The 24,512-nt window shown below is 38.3% G+C and overlaps 1 protein-coding gene across 1 annotated transcript; it reads right to left on the bottom strand.

Annotated features, from left to right (window-relative positions):
* Window positions 1-1,411: 1,411 nt before the first annotated feature.
* On the bottom strand, window positions 1,412-14,247 carry socs6a (suppressor of cytokine signaling 6a). The gene is made up of 3 exons (XM_088919264.1): window positions 13,883-14,247; window positions 13,352-13,473; window positions 1,412-7,790 (listed from the first exon to the last, which is right to left on the bottom strand). The coding sequence occupies exon 3, from the start codon at window positions 7,666-7,668 to the stop codon at window positions 6,076-6,078; it is 1,593 nt and encodes a 530-aa protein (XP_088775390.1). The 5' UTR covers window positions 7,669-7,790; window positions 13,352-13,473; window positions 13,883-14,247; the 3' UTR covers window positions 1,412-6,075.
* Window positions 14,248-24,512: the final 10,265 nt, after the last annotated feature.

Raw genomic sequence — 24,512 nt, forward strand, 5'->3', positions numbered from 1 at the left:
TGCATAGCTGATCCCATCCTTTATCCCTTAATAAGAGGGAATTTAAGCATAGCTTTGGAATTTCCCCTTTGCTTAAATTCAGACAAAAGACCTATAAAGAATTCTTCTAGTTGCAAGCAGAAAAGGCATCACAAGAAAATGTCTTGGCAAAGAATCTCTAACATCTGAACAGTGGATCAATAGTAAATGAGAGTAAATACTGTAACTCTAAAAACCGCAGTCTGAAAGGTTCAGTAAATATTGGCTAACCTGGATTAAAGTAATATCATTAAGACCTAGGAACTATTTCATGCTTTTTGAAAAAAAATGACCAAACTAATACAGATTCTGTACTTTAACATTGCAAAGTCTACTAACTGGATCTTTGGGTAGTTTTCCCAGGTAGATGGCAAGTATCTGTTTTTGGAACATCCTGACAAAGGCTGAAACGATTCCCAGTGATACACAAATACAAGCGAATAGCTCCAGTTTGGAGAGCAGAAATGAGGTCACTCTGGTGCAGAAAGTTCTAGAAAACAGTAATCTATAAGAGGATTACTTGACCCCAGCCACTTCACTCTGGCCCAGACTGCACAGTGTCAGGATCCCAGCACGGCTGCCCAGATAGTCAAAGAATGCACCCACTCCAGAGGGGCCACCCACAGTCTCCATAGCCTGCAAGAGCTGTTCAGTCAGGGGTCCACCCTTGCAGCAGACTGAGAAGAGCAGGGAGCATGCTAGATTAGCACACACACAGCGACTCTGAAGCGTGCAGCAGGTATCGATGTTGAGGGATGCAAAGACATTGCTGAATACAGAGATCACAAAGAAGAATGGACAAGAATGGAAAATGCAGCCCATCATTCTGTAAGAAAAGAATGTCTGGTAAACCTACAGAAGGGGGTACTTATCTTCACAGATTTCTTTTTCAAACACAAACGATCCATCTCATGTTGATCTCATCTCAGGTTGAGGTGCACCATACGGCAGAAATAAAAGAAGCCTTTATAACATACTTTATAACATACAGTTTAAAGGATGAAAAATATGTTTCAGGACATTCCGGACAACAGTTCTCAGCTGTTTAGAAAGACCAGTGTAGATTTTCAGCCTGAAAGGTCTAATTCTAGTTTAAAGCTTGTGTGCAACATCACCTTTTCCACTAACAGTTGCTTCCGATTTAAAAGACAACTTGGAAGCCACATCTCCCAAATTTCCAGGACACCAAAATTAAGCTCAGCTACTGAGATTGTTTGTCTTAATCTCTAGAACAGTACTTTAGAATGTATGATTTACAATATTATGATGCTGTTACAACCACTGTTAAGATTTCTCATATATATATACACACCAGAGAAACATACATAATCAGACAAAAACTTGCTTAAACACAGGGTAAGTGTTTAAATATCAGAAATAAAGACATTTCTACAATTAAAATGTGAATAAGACTTTTATTTACATTTTGTATCAACAGATACAAAAAACCCTTTTAAACTGTTTTCAAAAATGTGCAAGAAATCTGTATAGATCCTTTCTGAAACAAAATAGAAAAAAATGGACTTTGGATAATTCACACTCTGATGTAGTCCAGACAACATGCTGAACAAAAAATAAAATGTAAACTTAAGTGTTCTTTATTCCTATCTATGATCTGTAATGATAATCACCATCATATTAACTGTTTCACAAAATGTACACCTATCTGATTTTCCCAAGATCACAACCAAAGTAAGTTGTATGTACATTTTTATTGACTTTCCCCCCCATCTCTTAGTATAAGAAGGCAATCATTTAAAAAAAAAAGAATCAAGCAGCACAAAATGTGTAAGACACATCAGAAACAATTAATAAACGGTACCAGAATGTCATACGTGGAAAAAAAAACAAATGGGAAAAAAAATATGGTATACAATATAATGTAAACTTTCACTCACAGCATGAAGTCCATCAAAATAAAACGCATATGAAAATAAAATTACCGAGGTGAAGCTTGTTAAGTGCTTAACACCATTAAACTAATTACTCTTCAGCTTTTCCAACAAGCAACACCATGGAATATCTAACATGTACAAGGCAAAAACAATCCTTTTTAAAATTACTTGCAAATCCTTGCAACCGGCCACTGAAGTATTTGGAAAACCACAGCAGAAAAACAATATTGCAATATATACCAGGAACACTTTTATATTTCAGTCCAATCTACAAGAAAAAAAAAAGAGCTTTAACACAAAAAAAATAATACTGGGACAGAATGCATTTAACCTTTTTTAATATAATTTAACTCTACATGTTCTTATAGTTTGCAATGTGCTCCATATTAGTACATACTAGTGACATCTGGTGATAAGCCCATCTTTCTAACCCACAAATGTTTGAATGAACTGAGAACAAGAGCTGGAAGACCATGGAGACCAGCTCATTTAGCTGGTTATCCGTGACAAATGGCTGTCACTTTTGCCATCGGATTTTAGACTTCTGCTTCAAAGTATTATTTTCCTCTATGACTACAGTTCACTTATTGTTGCATTTCCTAATAGTTTCATACCTTTTCCCATGTCAATGCCATCCCATAACGCTTCACTGTCCCTTTTACTGTGCAGAGATTAATACCACAGCTTATTCAGAGGCGCACTGAAGCTGCCCCTGGACATGTGATAATTGAATATTATCTCTGTGCCAGTACACATACTTCCATAAAACATTATTCTTCAGCACATACCCAGAAGCAATATATAATAAAGCTCCTTTACTTGCAAATTCAGCTCCTTCCTTCTCACTCCTTCAGCATAACCTGCAGCTCTGGGGTTCCCCGTCTTGGCTTCAAGGCCTCACAATAAAGACACTCAACACTGACAAAAACCTTCTGAGCTGACAAAAAGTTTTTCCTATGAGAAGTGTCAATCAATTTTTCTTTCTCGAGACCACAGCTAAGACACCCAGAGTGTGTTCTCAAGTGTCTGTGATGATTCGTCTCCAACTACTTTCCTAGCCTCTATGTTTTCAGAAGAAAACAAAGAAAAACGTTTTAGAAATTTCTAAGAAGTTTACAGAGGGGGGAAAAAAGATTTGAAGATGAAGGTTCCCTTGTAAAACACCTCTGAGTGAGTACAATGCTCTTCCCTTTAAAATGATATGCTCTTGAACTGATTTTTATCTCAGCAATGCTACAGACTGACATGGTGGTGAAGAAACAGTGCGTCTAACAAAGGCATTTCAAACTTTCACGAAGTTAATGAGTGAGGAATGCAAACGATGTGCAAGGTACCCATGTTTTCACCGATTTCTATACTGTTCATTTATGGCAGTGCTGATTCCTTATGCCATGCAGAAATGCCTAAATACCTTATGTTTATTCTTGAAACAGTAACACTACTATAAGCCATCTTTGGATACATCTGCAGACTACACAAACTGGTAATAGAATCTGTAACATGTAACTGTGAGAAATACTTCAGTTAAAACAAAAAAAGATGTGCCCATCTATTAAACTGGTTGAGCTAATGCAGAAAGCCTCTTTGAACGATCTAAGAAACCTAAGTGGATGATGAGTACACCAGCTTTCAAAAGAAGCAGTCTTGTCCATTTGATTATCAAAATACTACAGAATGAAAAAAAGATATGAATCTGTCTATAATTTAACAAATCCCTACATAAAAATCTTTCACATAAAAAAATCTAAATTTGTCAAGTTGTATATGCCATTTTTTTTAGAAATAAGAGACCAGAAATCCCCAAACAAAAAACACTTTGCAGCACTGACATTTTAAACTAAATTCAAATTTCTGAATTTGTTGTTGCACAGATTTTTCCACAGACGTTTCACAGGGAAATGTGTGAGGAAGGTCAAAAGGATGTGAAGTGAAATGCTTGCATAGGTACCTTAGTGTTAAGAGACCGACGTTCTGCAGAGTTGCAGAGCACGCATCATCAAAGGTCTGAGCTATAAGCCAATATATACTGTAATTAAAAATGCAACACCAATAGGTAAAAGTTGTTTTCAGACTTTGCAAAGACTACTTACAACTCTATGTCATTTAATTTAAACCGCAAAAAATACAGTACCAGGACTGGACACTGAGCAGAAACCACAATAATCCTCTTCGCTTAATTCAATAATAGCATATCAGTGGTGCTCTAGGGAAATTCAAATGATTCCTTGTAAAACTTCTTAATACTGATGTTTAGTAAATGAAATGTTATCGGCCCATTTTTTAGTACTTTACACAGAAAACTAAAATGAGAACAGCAGCCCATAAGGCAGAGCCAAATATACAAACATTTAATCTAAATGTGATTAAACATCAAGAAAAGTTGATTAAATATATAATCCAAAGAACTGCATTTCAATATCATTAATAAATTAGTTTTATTAAGAGATGAAAATTATTTGGAAGTCAAGAAACAGTCTGGAAAGTATTTATCTAAAATTATCTGCAATACGTTAAAACCGCAGTGTAGTCATATAGTGTTGGCTTGGTAAATGCATTTGCTTTCTAAAATCAGCTTCCAAAATGTAAGCAGTTAGTCTAAGACTGAATGTGACAGCCCAGCTCCTGTGGTCAATATCCAACCACAAGCAGTCCATATTGAATGGTACAAAAATCAGTATACTGATAATATTCTGTCTCTTAATGCTTTATGAAGTATCTGATCATATTTTCAATCAAGAGTTGATACGTTAGAGGTTCAAATGCATCACCATATTGTAGCATTAAGTTAACATTTCATTATAATGTTAACAAACTTAAACAAACAGTCTTACGTTTTGAAATATTTTAAGTGTTAAGATTTTCAAAACTATGCTTTTCCTTCATTTTACCTACATTTGCATCAAACCTTCCACACATTCTTGATACTGAAAATACAGCACATTTGATGACTGCTTTGACTGTTTAAAATGACAATTAAGCTGCACAATCCCCCCCCCCCCCCAACATCTGAATTTGCCTCAACTCCCTACGTTTCTCATAAATTTGCAACTATTCAATTATAATATTTTCAAGATTGCTATTAAGCTTTAGTTTTAGCTGTTAGCTATTGTTCCACAGCTTTTTAAAAAAAGTATTTTCATCACAGGTAAGTTTTTAGATTTAACCTATGCCTGTGTTAGCTCCTATCTGATGGCCAAATTAAGTGAATTATGGAAGAAAAAAAGTCACAAACCCTACTGTCAGGAACCTTTAAATGCAATGAGAAGAGGGTTGAAGTAACGCATATTAGAAAGGGTCTAAAGCAAGAGCAAATTAAAGTTTTTACTCAGAAATACACCATGCCACCACACTGCTTATTTAACTGATATAACATTAGAATAAAATTCCAGGGGAAAAAAATGATAAGCATATAGGCAGAGCTGATGACTGGACAAACCAGATGCTCTCTACACCTTGGCATTGCTCAACTGCCCTTCTCCTTTAGTGCTGCAGTGTCTTCACCTGTTCGTTCCACCTGTGCTCTCAGCTATTTTACCTCCTCTTCTGTCTACCTGAACCAATTTAACGGTTTTCAAAGGTCTTCAGCTGTTGATTTCAAGAGGACAGACAAAACATGCTAGACTGACTGGATTAACTCCATGATGGAAGAACAACAATCTGAAAATACACCAAAAGATGTACGCTTATTTTGTGCATTCCTATAGTTCACCATATATTGTAATACACAGCAATGTGTAAAACTTCCTGTTCAAGCTACACACAACATTCCCATGTGCTTTGGTCATTTCTTCATATGGACGACAGAATTGCCCTTTCAGGTTTAATTTATCATGTCTGTCAAAACAAAATGTCATGCAGAAAGTCACTCAATCTGCATGCATGTGATCTACCTATAAAGAAATCCAGGCCAACTGAAAATAAAATTATACTATTTATTTTTCCTGTATAAACAGCCAAATCTGAGCAACAACAAATCTGAACTTTCCTAGCTTAAGCGACGGTCAAATCCTTTGCTCAATTCAACAAAAACCAAACCTTTTTCTAAAAGAAACAAGTGTAATAATGGCATCAAACATTTTTATACCTATGAATGTTTGTAAACCATTTTACAATTTATTACTGTTCCCAAAGTGCAAGTTGCAAGTAAGTTCCATTAACATTGTCAGTAGTGCTTTTCCTGCAGGTAATCTTTCATTTTGTTTGGTAAAGGCAGTTTCTGAATCAGGTCTATCCGCGTGTACTGGCGAATGACAAATCGGCACAGGTACTGTAGTGAACGCACTTGCATAAACCTTGAAGCAGGGTTTGTCAACCTAACGGGATAGGTTGCAGATCCCGGCAAGCGGGATCTCGAGTAGCAGAATGCTCCGTTTTCAGAGTCTTTGATAGAATGTTCAATTAGGTCTACTATGGAGGTGTGACCTTCCACATCAGGCTGTTCGTAAAAACTGAATCTTCCATTTGAGTGTTCAATTCTAGTATGCAGAGTCTTACCCTGTGACCGAAAGCTCAGGCTTAAGAGATAACGGTCGTCAGAGCTGTCGCGCACTAAAAATGACCCATCCGGCAGGTTGGCCAGCTTCTCCTCAGCTTCCCAGCGCGTTATGGGGCCCCAGTACCAACCCTGTTTGGCAAGCTTCTTCAGCTCTTCCGTGAGGCTTGTGACCACCATCGGCCCACTGTTCTGGACAGAATCATAGACCCTTCCCACACCAGGGGCAGAGTTCGGGTCGAAATTTAAATGGTGTCGTACCCTTTCAGCAACCTGGGCATCAGCACCGCTTAACCCCGGAAAGTTCCTTTGGATCTGACTGCTGGGGAGTGGAGGTAGCAGAGGTGAAAGAGGCGGAGCATCTACACGCGGGTTCTGAAGCACCACGCCTGTGGTTCCGATCAAGAGTCCGTTTACTGAAGGGTCTATGAAAATGTCTGGAGACATAACGAGGTCCTGGTCAACCTGTCCCTCATCCACATGAAGGGCGCTGCCTTCCATCTGCGACACCACCTCCATGGGCGAGGAGCTATCCAGGCAAAAAGAGCGCGATCCCTCCACGGGATACATTCCCTCATCTAAAGGCATCGTGTACTGAATATAGTCCTGAGGTGTGAGTCCAATAACTACAGGCACGTGCTCATCAATGTTTAGATGCAAGTCACCATTCTGGGTCTCCGAGTTCTTCAAAGAGCTGCTCTGCTCTTGGAAAAGCCCGTCCATCTGCAGGTCGTGGAACTCCTTGCGAACACCATTAAGAGCTGGGCTGGGGCTCGACGAGTGAACCAAGGCCTTCACTTTCACCTCCATTTTAATGCAGGTTTCCTCCGAGGCAGCCGGCCTGAGCGGCCAAGGCGTGGGACTGTAATGATGGCTGCGGAGGGAGGTAGACCTCAGGGGGCGCTGGGCTTTCACGTCGTTAAAGCTGACGGGAGCCGAAGAAGAGGAGAAGGTGTCATCATCATCCACCGAGTTGACCGCTGGTGAGCCCCCCTTGCCTTTCGGTTTCTGCTTCGCGGACAGCCTGCGTTTCAATGTGCCCATGAGGCTCTCGCTCTTCGATCGGCTCTTATGGCCCTTCTCCTCATCGCCGTTCAAGTCGCAGCTCGCCAGCTCTTTGCTGTAGCAACCCCCAAAAATAGACTCTTCTTTCACAAAGTCGGGAGTCAAGGCCGGCTGCTGCACCACCACAAAGTCGCCCTCCTCTTTGCCTTTGTTTAGGTTGAAGGACTTCCTAATCGTTTTAAGGCTGATCTTCTTCATTCTGAAGGTCCCTCCCAATGTAGGGATCGGTCTTCACCCGTGCCGTTCAAAAGGTGTTAGACTGCTGTGGATTTCATGAGGTCATCCAGAGCTGCTCATGTGAACACTGGAACAGCCATCCCCTAAAACAGAACACATTTAACAATGGATTAGCTTATCAACTCTGCAAAAACATTCATAATGTTCCCCAACATATTACAGTCATTCATAATTCGTAAAAGTGCATCTTGAAAACACAGGTGACAATTTCAGAAAAATGGGAAAGTATGGATTAAACTGTCCATTTACGTAGCTTGTTGAAAGTTAATCAATTTATCTTCTTAATGTACTTTCTACTGGAAGACTTCAAATCATGAGCAAAGAAACTACTACTATGGGATCTTGCCTTTAAAATTGTGATTATTTCAGGACTTTTATTTTTTCTTAAAATGCAATATCTTTCTCACACTCTTCTTGAAACAAAATCACTTTTAAGAACGCTTTAAGCAAGCCTCCCTCCAATTAAACAATCCCTGGTTCATATGAGGATTTAGACTATATACACAGAACAGTTTTAAATCAGTTTCTAATTATGGTCTGTGGTAGCATTAGTGATGATTCACTGGTCTGTACTAAAAAGCAATACATAAAATTATCACAAAATGATCCTTAAAAAAAAAACTTCAGAAAAGGAATAATCTTAAAGTTCATTGTCAAATATATTAGCATAGCAGCCACTGATGATCACCAAACAATCTCCTGGAAGCAGCAAAAGTTTATTTTATTACAATGAGCAGAATTAAAAAATCTCTGCAGAATATTCCAAATCTCATTAATAATTTAGCACTGAAACCAACAACAGATTTAACAGTAACGCTTTAAGTCTCTTCCAAAACAGGAATTGATCCCTTGGTTTTTGGGGTGATTTTAGCAAAAATCCTTTGATGAATTATGCAATAAAACATTGCTGAGCACTGCTCCCTGTGCATCTATTTTTTACATTCAAATCAGCACTCCTGAAAACTAAAGAACTAAACAGAGGGTAGACCTGGAATTATTTTTTTTTTATTTTCAAGTGCTCATGATTAACTCAAAAAATGATTCTGCATCATCCAGAAAAAATCACATTTCCTAAAGGCTTCAAACCAAGTGATACCTAAGCTTTCTAAAATAATATAAAATCGTGATTTAAACATATGAACTGAATTATTTTAAGACGGTCCTCTGAAACAGTAAATTATTTAGATACAAAAAATAGCTTTCCAAGGTGTGTATTATGTTTTGCCATAACTCTAGGCTTCATCCATTGAATGATTTGCTGTACTACAGTTTAAACAGTTAACAGACCTGCTGCTACAGATAGCATACAAAAACAATTAAGGTGAACACGCATCTTGTTTTTCTTTCTTTCTGGGACAGTCCCAGTCATGATCTCTCATGGGTGATCACACTTCTAAAACAATTTTACAGTGTCTTAGGTTAAGCAATATACTGCTCCAACTTTAGGTTTTGTGAAAAAAAAGGTATCTTTCAAAATAGTATTCACAATTTCTACTTCTTTCTCTCCAGTGTTTCAGAGAACACAATGAAATATTCTTCCAGAAGCCTGGAAGTATATTTCAGCCTCCTGAAGTTTTCATATGTCATTCTGGAAACCTCTTTTAATGTATAACTGCACTAATGCCAACTTCTAAAAACTTTACGTCATGAATGTACAGCAGCTCAAAATTTTCAATGCGAAGGGGACTACCGGTGTTCTCCCTTTTGTTTGCATGATCAAGTTGTAAGTCATGCCAATAAAATGTTAGTGTAAATACTGCAAAAATGTAAATTCCGTTACTATCTTTTAACAAATTAACAGTGACAAAATAGTAAAGTCATTTTGCATATTGCATATTTTCATATTTGAAAGACACATTTCAAAATGAAAGTTTTAAAATTGTTACAGTCATTACGGCAATATGCAACATCAGAAGATATTAGGATAACATTCCTTCATAAAGTGTCTTACTGCAGTGCTCAAGCCAGTTTGATAATGCAGTTAAACAAGGCAATGAACATTGTTCTACTGAGGACCCACAGCACAGATGTCAATAATTAACAGGATCTACACCTAGGATTCCCAACAGGGTCTCCATTTCCCTTCCTGATCCCAGACAATTTCAAGATTGTTTTAACTAAGGCAAAACAAGTGCTTTACATTACACTAGCAGGAAAACTGTTCTTTTCATATTCCAAGCATCTGTTTTAGACAACTAAAACTTAATTTTTTAGTTGATTTAATTGTGATCCACTACCAAGAGTAAAATGTAGATCATCTCTTAAAAAGAGATGCTTTAGGCTCAACTTCAAGCTCCTAATAACATTCCACCAGTACTTTTTTTTTTACAAAATAAAGAGGCAAAGAAAATAATTTACGATTACTCCTTACTTGATCACGTTGAGGATGTGCAGTACTTCACATTGATCTGAAACTACTTGATGTCCACTGGTACGGAGGAAAACCACAACACATTTCGTAAGGCCCAGAAACTACATTTCTGTCTATACAAATGTCACTGTATACCACAGGACACTGTCTCTGTGTGTACTGCACCTACTGTTGATGACTTGGTGACTTGGTGAAAATGGTGACTTTCTGTCAGCAGTAGCCATATTAAATATTCCAAACAGTACTGTAATATAAGCCAGAAGAGATGTGAACGCAACAGCTCCACTGGACAGCTTAGTCTGAAACACGACCCTTGCAAAAGCTGACTTATTACTCCTATATAGGAGGGCTATATTTGTTTTTGTCCACCACTTAAGTGCTTTAGAGTAATGGGCTGGTAAAGTAATGGTCTTGTATCCCTTTCTCAATGTGGGGATGAAGCGCCTGGAAGACAGCTATGCCATAAAAGCCTTCTAAAGGGAGAACCCTGGTGTCTACTTATACAATACACCTGCAATAAAGAAGTACCCAATACACCAATTATGTCAGAACACACATCCCTTCCATTTAACAGGATAAAAATCAGCATCCTGTCAAAATGTTTTTTCTGTCCATTTATAAAAACATTCTCTAAATAAAATGTAACACATTTCAGCAAAAGAATACTGCCCACACTCAAACAACCTTCCTCAGTGCACATATGGTTTGTCCCAGAGCTGTAAGTCTCTATGTTTCTCAACACACCAGAAAAGGAACTACATCACATGAGTAAAAGCCTGCAAAGAATCTGAATCCTTCCCCTCAGCACAGTTGCAGAACACCTTAAATTTAAATATGAAGACTAACAGTCAGGTTGACAGGTGCAGGCAGCTACAAATCACGAGGCATGAGGAGATGCATGTGCTAATAATTTAACACACTTAGGTTGAGAGGAAACCTAACTTACCCAACCCCTACTCCACCCATTTGCCCATGTAATAAATTCATTAAATCGCTATTTAAATTCTGCCCTAAGTCTGATAATGCAATGATTTCTAATGAACCACACCTCAGCAGAAACAATACTTATGTAGCCAGCATCTTCGGCTGACGTATTTCAGATATGACCAAAGTCTCACAGCCAGCAGCGAAATCAATAACTGCTTCCCCTGAACTGTTAAATCATTTGGTGTAATAAACGGTCAGCAACTTGGGTGTATACAGCATCAAAGTCTAACTTGAAGGAAATAAACTGGATAGGAAAACCAAATCCAGGTCTGTCCCTAAAATGTAAAAAAAATCCTGATTACAGAGCTACCACCATGAGAGTAATATGAAAACAGTTTGCCGCTGTTCAAGAAAACTGTGGCGTTTGCAAAACTGAGCAGCTGACTAACACTTTTGAAATTTATTTCAGAAATCCGATCATTCACCTCAAACCTGAAGTGAAACTGGGAGCATTCAGGTTCTCCGCAGTTCAATTTCTCCATATGCCACAACATGTAAATAAAAAATGGTGTTTTACTGCTGGTTTTAAAGTGTTTACAGATGTCTAAGTGTTTTGCACAATAATCAGTTTGTAATTTTTAGTTCAAATATGATATTTTACAGAAAGAAAAGCAAACTCTACTGAAGGGCAAAACAGGAACAGGGTAATGCCGTATTACCCTGAAATACAGTAATCTAGTAACATGTCTCTACCGCAGTGTGTCCTAACGCTGGGATACATAGTATTTACTGTAACACGATCTGGATTATTTTTAACAAACCTTTATCTGAACTGCTTGCCTTCAGTTTTAGGGAAAGAAAGAAAAGGTAAGCAAGCATGGGGGTACTCCAGGACCAGGGATTAGGAAGCAGTGCTCGGACGCAGGGGATCTCAATCCCCATCCTGGAGGTCAGGACACCTGCTGGTTTTCATTCCAGCTGAGATAATTACCTAATTGAAGCTTTAATTGAATCAACAATTTCACTGTTAGTAAGAAGGCAACCCCAAATGTGTAAGAGCCAAAAATGATCAAACAGTTTAAACTGATCTGTTATTAAAGCAATTAAGAGTTAATTGTGTAATGTAGCATGGCTGGAATGAAAACCAGGTGTGTGGACCTCCACCATCAGGATTGGGAACCCCTGCTCTAACGGGCACAGAAAACCAACCACAGGGCTCTTTCATTTTAAAAGCCACTGAGATGTTAAAGCCAATAGTGTGTGGAAAACACAAATTCTTCACTTGAAGTAAAAAAGCCTTAATAAATCTGTGGGATATTCTTTAATCAGCATACAAAAATCAATTAAACACACACCTTAAGTTATCACTGTGCTGACCAACAAACTTCCAACTTGCAAAGTAATCAAAATTAGTTAAAACCAAGGTTATGCTCCACACTCTACTCTGCATACTCAGTAAAGAGTCAAGTCAGCGTTTTTCCCTGCTTCAGCCTGAACACAGATTTAATAAACAAGAGTAAGTGAATTTACCCTGTTTTAACCACTTCTCTTGTGATAATGCAAAAGCGTGTGCAAACCTGAATTTAAAAGTGCAGTGAATCATTTAATACAATTTTACTAGAGCGCCTTTTACTGTTTATTAAATTGAGTTAAATAAATGCCATTCCTGGTATAACAGAGATTAGGCTGCAAAATCTGTCCCTTTTTTTTTGGTTTGTTACTTGACACCAGGAAATAAATCACTTGCTTCGGACGCTGGCTAATTTAAAACATGACTCCGGGCACAAGTGGCGTTTAGTATTTTAAGTGCAAATGAGCCTGATGTTACATGACTACAAGAAAATAAACACACCGATCTTTAAATAAAATCATGCCAGTAGTAATCAGCTGCAGCAGTCTGGGATGGCGCATTATTATTAAATCTTGCATATTAAATCTTACTTTTATGTGATCGAGAGATGACGGAATTATAAAAAAGTATCGAAGAAAAAAAAAAGAGCTTCCCAACTTTAAAAGTATGGCGACTTGGCAGAGCCGAATGCATAGAGTATACAGATCACTAGGCCCATACTTTATAAAAAATGCTTAGTTTATACTTAAACAACTGACTTAAAAATATATATATATTGTGAAAAATAAATGGTGTTTCTCTAACTTAATTCCCTATCGTTGTTTATCTACGCCTTTGGTAAAAGTTACCTATCACATGTCAAACACAGAGGTCTGTACAAAACAGCTTGGCAGCTCATAACAGATACCCGGTAACCGTGTAAACGATAACATTAAAACGTACAAGCTAGCAAGGGGTAATATTACCAGCCGGGAAGGAATAACCTGAATACTAACCCCCAAGATCTCCGCAGGTCGGGCCCACGGACCGGTGGAGCCTGGGGCTCGATTTCGAGGCGAAGGCGAGCTGGAAGACAGGGGCTCGCAGAGGGATCCTCCGGATCAGACCCGCCAGTGGCCTTGAAAACAAAATCAATACCCGCTGAAGTGGACGGACACAAAGTAATGAATGCGATGTTGTCTCGGTCTCCGTTTTTGTTCTTATTTTCGGAAGACGAAGCGCCTTACACAGACAAACCAAGTTTTGGCTCAACACCCACAGGCCGCAACAAAGGATCCCCTGTGAGCCGCCTTCAAGTACCGTCTCCGAGCGAATCAAGCATGAAACGCGAGTAGAAAACTAAACTTATCTGCGATTTACGTCTGGCTTTCTAAAAAAAACCCCAAACGACACTTACATTTCTTTGTTTATCCCAGGTTTCCACCAGGGGTATCACCCACGGCCACCACAAAGCTCACTCAACTCACAGAAACGCAGCATTTCTTTCAATCTAGGATTTTATTTTCACTCTTCTTTCTGATACTTACCCAGCTTCCCCCTTCCGGATTCCCACTTTCCCCACAGGCCGCGTTCTGAATAAAACCTCCCGAAGGTTTAAATCACATTTAAATCACATTTCCTAGTCACCTTCATGTCGCCCCCCTCCCCTCCCCTCCGCACCTCAGTGCTGTTCTGAACACACGGAGTGGATCACAAACTAAACACACAAAACCGGCCGCCCGTGATTCCTGCTGCGCTTGGGCGAGAACATTTAAATGACCTTTTTCTGTCCGAGTACGACTACAGTGGTCATCCCTAGCCCAGAGCCCTTTCTGCTTCAGTTCTCTAGGGCTTTGTCAATAATGTCTAAACTTTTTTTTTCCCCTTCTCTTTCCGTCGCTCGCTTCCTCTGCCTTTGTTGCCTGTTGCATTGTGGGAGAGGAGGGCCCTGGGCTGGAGCGAATGTTTACTCAAGCAGAACCGTGGCGTGGAGAGCACGCAGGTGCTGTGAGCTGTGTGCGCAGCGTGGAAAGGCGCTTTAAAAAAATAGAGGAATAGAATATATATACGCACACAGGCATAAACTGCATCACATCTGGGTTCCAGGAGCTTGGTGGGGGGAAGCAGGCAGTGTGAAGTGTTTCATTCTGATTAATTGTATGTTATGATAATGTTACACTAAGACCTTAAATGTCTTTAAAAAATACCTTAATGTAGGTATTGTTGGTGAGTACAAAACAAGACAGCAGTACAAAACAAAAACCTGAAGTTTCACACCTTCTGTTCCATCCATTTTCTAACTTTTTTTCAATTTAATACTGGGCCACGGGGGAGCCACAGCCTATCCCAGCAAGCAATGGGCGCAAGGCAGGGTACACCCTGGATAAGTCACCAGTCCGTTGTAGGGCACACACACAGACAAATTTCCCAGAAGCCAATTAACTGACCAGTATGTATTTAGACGGTGGGAGGAAATGGGAGCACGCAGAGGAAACCCACAAGAACAGAGGGAGAACATACTAACTCCACACAGATAGCACCTTAGGTTCAGAACTGAACCCAGAGCTCCTGTGCTGCAATGCTGACATCTGCAGCACTGTGCCGCCCATCTTCTGTTCCATGTTTGTAAATGTAATGATCTTTCCTGCCCAATTGATAGTTTGCTATAGGCAAAATATTCAAATGTAGACATAAATCTTCTTTTAATGGTTGATCTTGAATCTAAATAATAAAGTTTCACATCCCGTTCTAATAAAATGGATATTTCAAGATTACACGTGGCACAATTTATTGAATTGTTTAAAAAATAGGTTTTTAATGGTAAATTTAGTTATTTAATGATAGAATAACAAATGTTATTACAATGAGTATTATCTATACCCCCCACTCTATTCTTGGTTTTAACTTTAAAATATATTGCTTTAAAAAGCTGAAACTAATGTATTATTCAATAGAATACATAAAAGTATGTTCCCATAATGCCACATTTTGAATACCCACAAAATATACTTAAATGGTGAATCGTGTAATTACTGTACGTTTAAGGAACCAATTCTATTTCTTACATATCTAACCTGAGAAGTGATTCATGCAAGGAATACAGAAAAATCAAGCTGAATTTGCTCATTAAGAGAGACTAATTTAAAAAACAGAAAAACAGACAATAGAATTCTAGTTGCATCTGATTATCTTTCCATACATCGGAGAGGCTGTGATAATGGGTACTTTCCCAAAACAATTTAGGGTAGAATAAGTGGGATGTGTAATAAGTAACTGAAGGTAATTTGATTTCCCTGAGTGTTACTTCAGATCCCTCTGTTAACATGAATATACTAGTATATTCTCATTCCAGATTTTACAGGTACTGTATATAATTATTGAAAATCAAAAACACACTTTCTTGTAAAATAGGATTTTAGAGGATTAATCATGATGCATCAGACACAGAAGGTACATATGCAAAGTCTGGTCATAATTACCAAAGAAAAAAGAAGGAATATTAACCGTTCTGTAACACCCTCTCTTGTTTTTGTCTTTCTCATCACACTTTAATCACAGTGTGTTTACTAGTGAGCCCAAAATAGTGAACGAGCCACTAATGTAATATTAGTAACTTGAATGAAGAATACCACCCATGTAAATAACATATGCATTCTACTTTCAAACATCCGTACTTGGAATGTTTACAAATGTGCTGCCGTGGCTTGGAGGAAATCACAAAGATAGGATCTTCCTCAGTTAAGCAGCGAGAGCAACCTGACTTGCACCCTGTGATACTGCTGGCAGCTGGCCAGACACAACATTGCGGTGGTGCAGCCCGGCTGCCTCCCCTGGGACTCTCAGGCCCATTCAAGTCAGCAGGACGGCAGCTGGAGTGTACCAGCTCCCGAGTTCGAACCCACAGGCATTAGGGGCCACCTGGCACGGGCCTCTTCAGATGAGCCACCTAGAAATACACATTTTCTCCATGAGACAGATTGGGTATTTAGGAATCTATCCAGAAGAAAGAAACCGTGTGACAGAAGTCCCTTTAAATATGAATAACAGTTGTAGGGGACTGGGCGTATGCACTCTGAAGACATCCATCCATTCATTTTCTAACTACTCATTCCATCTCGGCAAGCAACGGACACAGAGCAGGATACACCCTGGATGGGGTGCCAGTCCATCGCAGGGCACACACAGAGACAAACGTGCACACACTCACACCAGGGCCAGTTTTCCCAGAAACCAATTAACCTACCAGTATGTTTTTGGATTGTGGGGCACCCAGAGAAAACCCACAAGAACAGGAGGAGACCATGCAAACTCCACGCAAATAGCACTCCAGGTCCGGAATTGAACCCAGGGCCCCAGCACTTCAAGGCAGCTATGCTAACAACCACACCTTTGTGCCACCCCTGTGAAAACATAGGTTTTCAATACTCATGTGTGGCAAAACAAATCTAAATTGGTTCCGATAATAACGGTCGGAAACAACACAGAAAACAAGGAATGGTTAGCACAATTACCTCAAATGTTAGCATTAAGTGGGTTAAACATTAAGTGGTGCAATTACTCCATTACTCATTTTTAAAATGTTAAATGTTTTTGACAATAAATGGTTTCCTTCCACAGTCCAAAGACATACTGGTAGGTTATTTGGCCTCTAGGAAAATTGGTCCATGGTGTGAGTGTGTGCACGTCTGTGTGTGCCCTGCAATGAACTAGCATCTCATCCAGGGTGTATGCTGCCTTGCGCCCATTGCTTGCTAGGTAAATCTCCAGCCTCCCCACCAATTGTTTTAGATAAAGAGGTTAGAAAATTGATGCATGACTGCAATTGATTATCAGTGCACTCAAGGTGTCAAACTTTCGGTTGATTCTTGAAGATAAAAATCTGAAATTGTGTGAACAGCCTGCTGATTTTTAGGAAAGCTGTGCTTGAGATAAATCAGAGTAAACCCAATGTTCTTCTGTACAGTGTGGATTTAAGGAAGCTTCAGAGCTCCTGAGTGAAAGTTAGGAAAAAAACTCCCAACATAAAATGAATTTTAGATGAGAGCCAGATGAGAGCCAGTCTTCCAATTCCTAAAGATCTGGGGAAAGAAACATGACAAAGCCACAGCAATCGGCGTATTACTGTAGAAGTCAAAGGAGATGCAAGCATTATAATTGATTATAAAGATTCCCTGCAAATGATGAAACTTAAAATCAGTTGATCTCTCATGGAAAAAAGGAAAAAGATAATGGCCAACCTCCCAAGTAATTTAGTAACAAACCTTAGCAGAGATTATATTTCAATCCATTAAGAAAGCTAAACCTGTGAACAATGAAAGGTCTTTCTCAAATCACTAAATACAGTATAAAGCTGGTAAAACCAAAATAATACAGTTAAATATGTGGATTTGGTGTGACTGTATCTTGTGGATACCAATGATTAAATGAGAATTAAACCTCTAATGTATTAAATCAGATTAAGGAATTTAAATGCTGGGATTTTAAAATAAGCAAGATTCAAGAGGTGGCACCAGAAAGAGTGAGGAGGAATTTAAATATGGAACTAAAGAAGCCTGTTCATTGACAAGACATGTGCTGTACTGTTACAATGTGAAACATGCTTTTGGCAAGGACAGAAATGATAGGAGATCAAACAGAATATAATAAGTGAGAAACAGAGACCAGTACTTTACTATCTATCCTATTTTTGATACAAAGGAATGTAAGGCTAAAATGCTATCTTCAAGGATAAACTATTGCTATTATATCATGTCATTAATAAGTACTGAGTGCAGAAATATTTAATAAAGTAGTAATAATAAATGGCATTCTTCACCAATGCAAGTGCACACGATTATTAATTGTAAAGGATAAAGCTCTAGGTGTTAGAAAATGGTTAGAAGTCATTTTTGAATCACTGTGCTTGTGAAAATTATGTAAATTATCAACATTTAAAGGAAACATTCATTTTATGAGGCAAAATCTTCTAGACTACAGCCATTTTAATGAATACCTTTTGATTATTTGTGTACTAAAACACTGTAGAACTGCATCAGATTTTCGCCTCTTAATCACTAATCTAATAATGAATCTAATCTACAGTCTAATCTACAGTCAATTAACCTGTTTGGGGTATGATACTATAAGAAACAACATAGGAAATGTTAAAGCTTGCATTCCCTTTAGGCTGTTCTGATTATTTTCTCTATATATACTGTATGACACAACAAAACTCCATGACACCTTGTGTGTCTTTGAGGTTGCACACACAAAGATTATACAGTATGTGAGAATGTAAAAAACACAAGGGTTTGCCAATTTTAATCGCAATACACCACAATTTCATTGACAGAGGGAATGTTGCTGGCAGGAGCATCACAATTTAAATTTGCTTTACAGATTGAACAGAAGAGCAGCCTTGTGATCCTTCTGCGTCCTTGTTTTCAAGATAATGTAGATTCATTAAGTAGGGGCGCATGACCTGAATGCATTATGTGACCCACATCACAAATGCCTTTCAAGACTAATTTTCTGTCTTGTACAGACGATGAAATTATATGAAACTCAAATAGAATAAATGGAAATTTATCCCCTCCAATTTTTAACTTAGATTTATCCAAGATTCTGTTTCAAAAGTATTTTGATTCTGTGCATATTCCAGTACATATTTGAGACTTACTAATGGACATTGAATATTTCATCACAAATTAGATGTTGAAATGCAGGAGCATCAATATTATTCCAGTTTTAGATAAACCTAAGGCTGTTGTGATGAATATCTGCAATGAAATACTGTCAAATTTCTCTTTAAGAATAATAAAAATGCCACAAAAATGTGCACGTTTTCAGTTTTGGCTCAACTTAAAATATTTAAGTAAACTTTAGTACAGTAAATTTAGTAAATTAATTTAAAGTGAAGCCTTTGTAGCAACATAAATGTAATATGAATATCCTTTTAGAGGGAAAGGAGGTCATATGACAATTGTGCTAACTGCTTTTCTACTTTAGGCAATAATAGAAATAGTTGCAAAAAACTGAACCTATATCAATTACTGTTCATTATCTTTTTAAAGAGCATATGAAAGGGTACATATGAAAGCAGACATTTTGCTTATCTAAACTGTTTTGTAGGTACAGTAGTAGCTAATTTTATGAGGGTCTCATTTGTCATTTCTTTTAAAGAAACCAGGGTTTCAGCACCAACAACACAGCTGTCAATAGTACTATGACCATTTATGTAAAAAAGTGCCTTCTGTTTTTAAATGTACATTTCACTATTCCCAATATAGTGAATATTAAGGTATATCTGAAATTAATTACCAAGAATCATTAATAGGAAAACATTTATAAAATTCTTTAAAATATAACACACTGTTGAATTTCCTCTCCCATATCATTTTTTCCTAGTTACATGTGACATGGCTCAATTCAAATAAAAACCTTAGGACTTTAACTCCTAAAATGGATGATAACAGAATTTATTGATTCTCTCTGTAAAGCAAGGTGTCCTGGTATTTGTATTGTAAAATAAACAAAAGAGCTTAATTACTTTTCTCACCAAGCAAATACTGTTGACTGACAAACTTTTTTCAAAGATTATGATAAAAATAAAACTGTAAAGGTGTTATCTCTAAATTGCTATATTCATTTGCAAGGTTATTTCTGCTAAATAAACCAGCATCTCATCTGGCTCTGTTTGCTTTACAGAATGTTGGGATTAAGGTAACATGACAGAAGTGCATGATAGATTATATAAACTACGTCTACTGTCACTTCCAAGCCTACACATAGAAACTCCATACAGCTGATTGCTTTGGAGCTTATGTACTGTTTACGGCAATGATTTTCTTAAATTAAAAAAAAAAATCTGTGTATTCCAAATTTCAGAAAAATGTCCCACAAAGATATAATATGGTTTTAATTTGATATCAATGTTAAAACAATGCACATTGATGCTTCCAAGACAAGAACACCAGGTCTATGTTAAGATACTTACATAGACTGCCAACGCTCAAAGTTAAGGTCAAACAGTAGAACATCCTCCTTGTTGTGTACTGTTAAGATCCTTGTCTCAAAACATGGAGTTAGTTTCCAATATGAGTCACTAATCTCCATGGGTGTGAGTGCAGAGACTTGCACTACCACATTTTGGTTATTTTGGCAGCAGCCATATCACACTGCAACTCAGAACTGGCAACCCACTGGAGCTCAGCAGGTGTGAACATTGTAAGTACATGGATGAGAGACCTCCTGGAAAAAACTAAGGTTGCTGCTGGAAGAGGTTTTTAGTGGGGCCAGCAGGGGGCACTCACCCTGCGGTCTATGTGGGTCCTAATGCCCCAGTATAGTGATGGGGACACTATACTGTAAAAAGGTGCCGTGCTTCGGATGAGACATAAAACTGAGGTCCTGACTCTTTGTGGTCATTAAAAATCCCAGGGCATTTCTCAAGTAGGGGTGTAACCCTGGCATCCTGGCCAAATTTCCCCTTGGCCTTTACCAATCATGGTCTCCTAATAATCCCCATCTATGAATTGGCTTCATTACTCTGCTCTCCTCCCCACTGAGAGCTGGTGTGTGGTGAGCGTTCTGGCGCACTATGGCTGCCGTCGCATCATCCAGGTGGGGCTGCACATTGGTAGTGGTGGAGGGGATCCCCATTACCTGTAAAGCACTTTAAGTGGAGTGTCCAGAAAAACACTATATAAGTGTAAGCAATTATCATTATTATTTTGTGGTTGAGGTGGGATTAGTCCAGATGATACAAGTGAAAACCACATGGAAGTACATTAAAAAGAGAGAATAGGAAGCATTTCTTTAGCTGAAGAATGATGGGAGTGTGGAACAACCTGTCCAGCCATGGTTAAAGGTTAAAGCTGATACTTAGGTGGCTTTCAAGAAATGGCTGGATGAGATCCTTGGATCAATTAACTGCTAACTACCAGGCTACGTGTTCTGAATGGCCTCTTCTCATTTGTAACCTTTCTTTTGTTCTTCTATTCTTATTTATTTAATGTGTCCCATTATTCCACTCATACTGTACCTCAAAGTAATCCTAACATGTGTATCAACATATATAATTAAAGCAGGCTATTCATTTCAGGTCCTGTGACCTTGAGGGTTAGTGAAGAGTTTTGCCTTTAGTTATTACCACAGTGGTTATTGGGTTTTTGAAAGTGTATTTGGTTGCTAGGTGGAGCTGTGAAGTTCTGAAGTTTCATGGAAAAGAGCAATGAAAGTATCCATATTGATTGAATGTCTTTGTATTTGAATGAGTGACTTTGCAGGCAGCTTTGGCTGCATTCAGTTTAGCAGTTTTCCCAACAGCCATCGGATCCTTTCAAATTTATTTGCAACAGATTAAGGTTAAATTTGAAGTTGGCGATCGATTTGATGACTGACGTGAGGTTTAAGGGACTAAGGTTTGGTTCAGACCTTGACTAAGGGCTGAGATTAGGGATATGTTCAGGATGTGCTCAGGTAAGAATGATATTTTCAGTTTCTGTTTTTGGATTATTTTTAGTTTTTTTTAGGTTTCTTTAATCTTAAAGGCTAGCTTCAAACATAAAGAATTTAAGCCCAATCTGGAATGTCCTTGTCCTTTTGGTTTGATTTAAGGTGAATAGGTGTAGGATTAGGGATAATTTAATGAATTACAGTTGTGTTTAGGACAGGGTCTGGAATAGATTTCAGATTAGTGCATGCACTGGGAGTTTAAGGCTAGATTTGGGGTAGGGTTTGATCCCAGGTTAGTTCTAGTGTTCAATTAGAGTTAGTATACAGATTTTATTATTGGAGAACATTTTATCAAAATTCCCAGATTCCATTTTTGTAGTGGAAATTTCAGGTGTCATCTAACATAGACTCCAGAAAGTCCCGTTACACTTTATCAAATACATAAAAAATCCAGGAAGCTGCTGACAAAATCAGGTTTCATGGACAAAAGAGCAATTTAAGTGTATGCATTTCTTTAAAAAAAGGGATATGGGTTTCTAGAATAAAATATACTAGTACCTAAACAGTCTGTATCTGTGTGTGAAGTGGCTACCAAGAAAGACTTCAAATTTTAAAGAGACCCAAGAGAGACTTCAGCCAGTGAAGCTCAAATGGTAGGAGCACACACAGCACGATAACTCTGCCACACCAAAAGACTGGGTCCTCTGTCTCGCTGGTCAGTCCAGAGAGACAGTTCAAGGAAGAGAAGAGCAAAGAGATATATTCACAGGCTCAAAGCAATGTTCAGTGGCAGGCTGAAAGAACTGAAGCTTTTTAGTTTGAAGAGAGTAGGGACCTGATTAAAGTATTCAAAACTCTCAAACACAGTGACAAAGTCGGCTCAATGGACTTCAGCAGTGAGAATCACTGAGAATCAACAGTGAAACACAAATCAAATCGTGTCAGCGGGAAATTGCATTTGATGCTGAGAACAGGAATGGCTTTACTACACCAAAAAATTTGGGATTTTGGAAAGGATACCCGGCTATGTTGTCTAAGCACACCCTGGCTGCCTATGGTCCTCAGATTAACCAGCCACTCGCAAGCAAGCAAATGGGCTGAGCAAAATTATTGATACATCTTTATTTTCTCATGGACCTGTGACATAATGATAAAATCACTAGATGTTCAATGAGATGTCTTGTTGCAATTTTGTATGGCTTTCAGATACAGGGCGTAGTCCAGAATCTAAAGCCTAATACAGTACGTTTCTGGACTGTACTTCTCAGTTTCATTATCCACTGCACTGTGGGATGTTAATTTATAAATAAAGCAAACAACATGGTTTGTGAAATTCCTTTGTTGAAATGTGGTTTCAAAAAGAAGGTCAGACGTCTTAAGATGAATTTACAATTCATTCATTTGTTTTCTAACTGCTTTATCCAGTTCAGGAGCCTATCCTGCCTGGCAACAGGCTCAAGGCTGCATACACCGTGTAAGGGACACCAGTCCATCATAGGGCACACTCAGACACAAAAACGCACACAATCACAATCTAGTGGCACTTTTACTAATCTACTAATAATAATCCACTACTAATAATAGACAATCTATTCACAGAGACACACCGCTGAGGAGAACTACAAAAGATAAAGAGCTAAGATCCTCATCGAGGCAAGTGGACTGAAAATGGAGGAATGGACTAATCCTGTAAGGGCAAATTTCATGGTACAACACAAACACGAAGCTGAAGCTGTGAGACATTGTTATTTTTTTAATCAAATTATTTTTTTCATTATCAATTGCTGATCCTTTGCGTCCCATTGAGAGGGTTAAATTTAATTTCACTCTGCATTAAGGAACTCAATAAACTGATAGTATTAAAATATAATCTGAAGACAGGATATCTTTAAAACAGATTGCCTGATGTAAAATTTTCCTCTTCACTGTTTACTGAAATAAATAATGCATGGGAGCGTCTACTAACAACATCTAAGTGAGAAATGCCATTTTATGATCCAAAAGATTTTTTTAAAGCAGCTTTGGAGCTCTTTGTTTACACCAGCATTCTGCATTATTTATATGCACATAAAAGAGACTTAATCTTGTATGGGTTGACTCTGTAATGTAGTATATGTCTCTGCTGACCACCGTGACAACATTAACGTACAGTTTAAATTTACTCTGCTGTGGAAGGACACAATGAAAAACAGATAGGGAAGATAAATTCTTTAACGTCAGAATTCCACCGTGATTTACAAGATGAATATGGCTGGCAAGCTGGGAGTTATAACTGTCATCTCTACCAAATGTGTCTCAGATAAGTGAATCAGTTGCAGCCACATTAGAGCAGCACACAGGTAAGTATCACCATTGCCATTTAGAAAAATGAGATGACATCTTGGTGGAATATGTAAACTCCTGTTTAATTCACTGCAATCTGCTTAAAAAACATTGCTGCAAAGGAGGCAGAAGTTCGTATTATCAACATAATTAATATCTGACACTGCATCATGCCTGTAGGCTGTGAAAATAACATGCCTTTGGTTACAATCAATCCCAAACTCCAGGAACTCCAGGGTGTACTTTGTGTGGCTGGTGAAGTACAGATCCGTCATCCAAATGGATGAGCACAGAGATGTCGAGGTCGAGGTGTTTTTCGAGCAAGTGAGACAGTTGTCTCCAAATCTGTCACTGTCAGCTTTAATCAGGTTACACTCTGCTTTGACCTTTTTGACGGCGTATAAGTTGTCAAGCTTGCAC

Source organism: Atractosteus spatula, chromosome 6 (assembly GCF_055471065.1).
Source record: "Atractosteus spatula isolate fAtrSpa1 chromosome 6, fAtrSpa1.hap1, whole genome shotgun sequence".
Taxonomy (NCBI): domain Eukaryota; kingdom Metazoa; phylum Chordata; class Actinopteri; order Semionotiformes; family Lepisosteidae; genus Atractosteus; species Atractosteus spatula.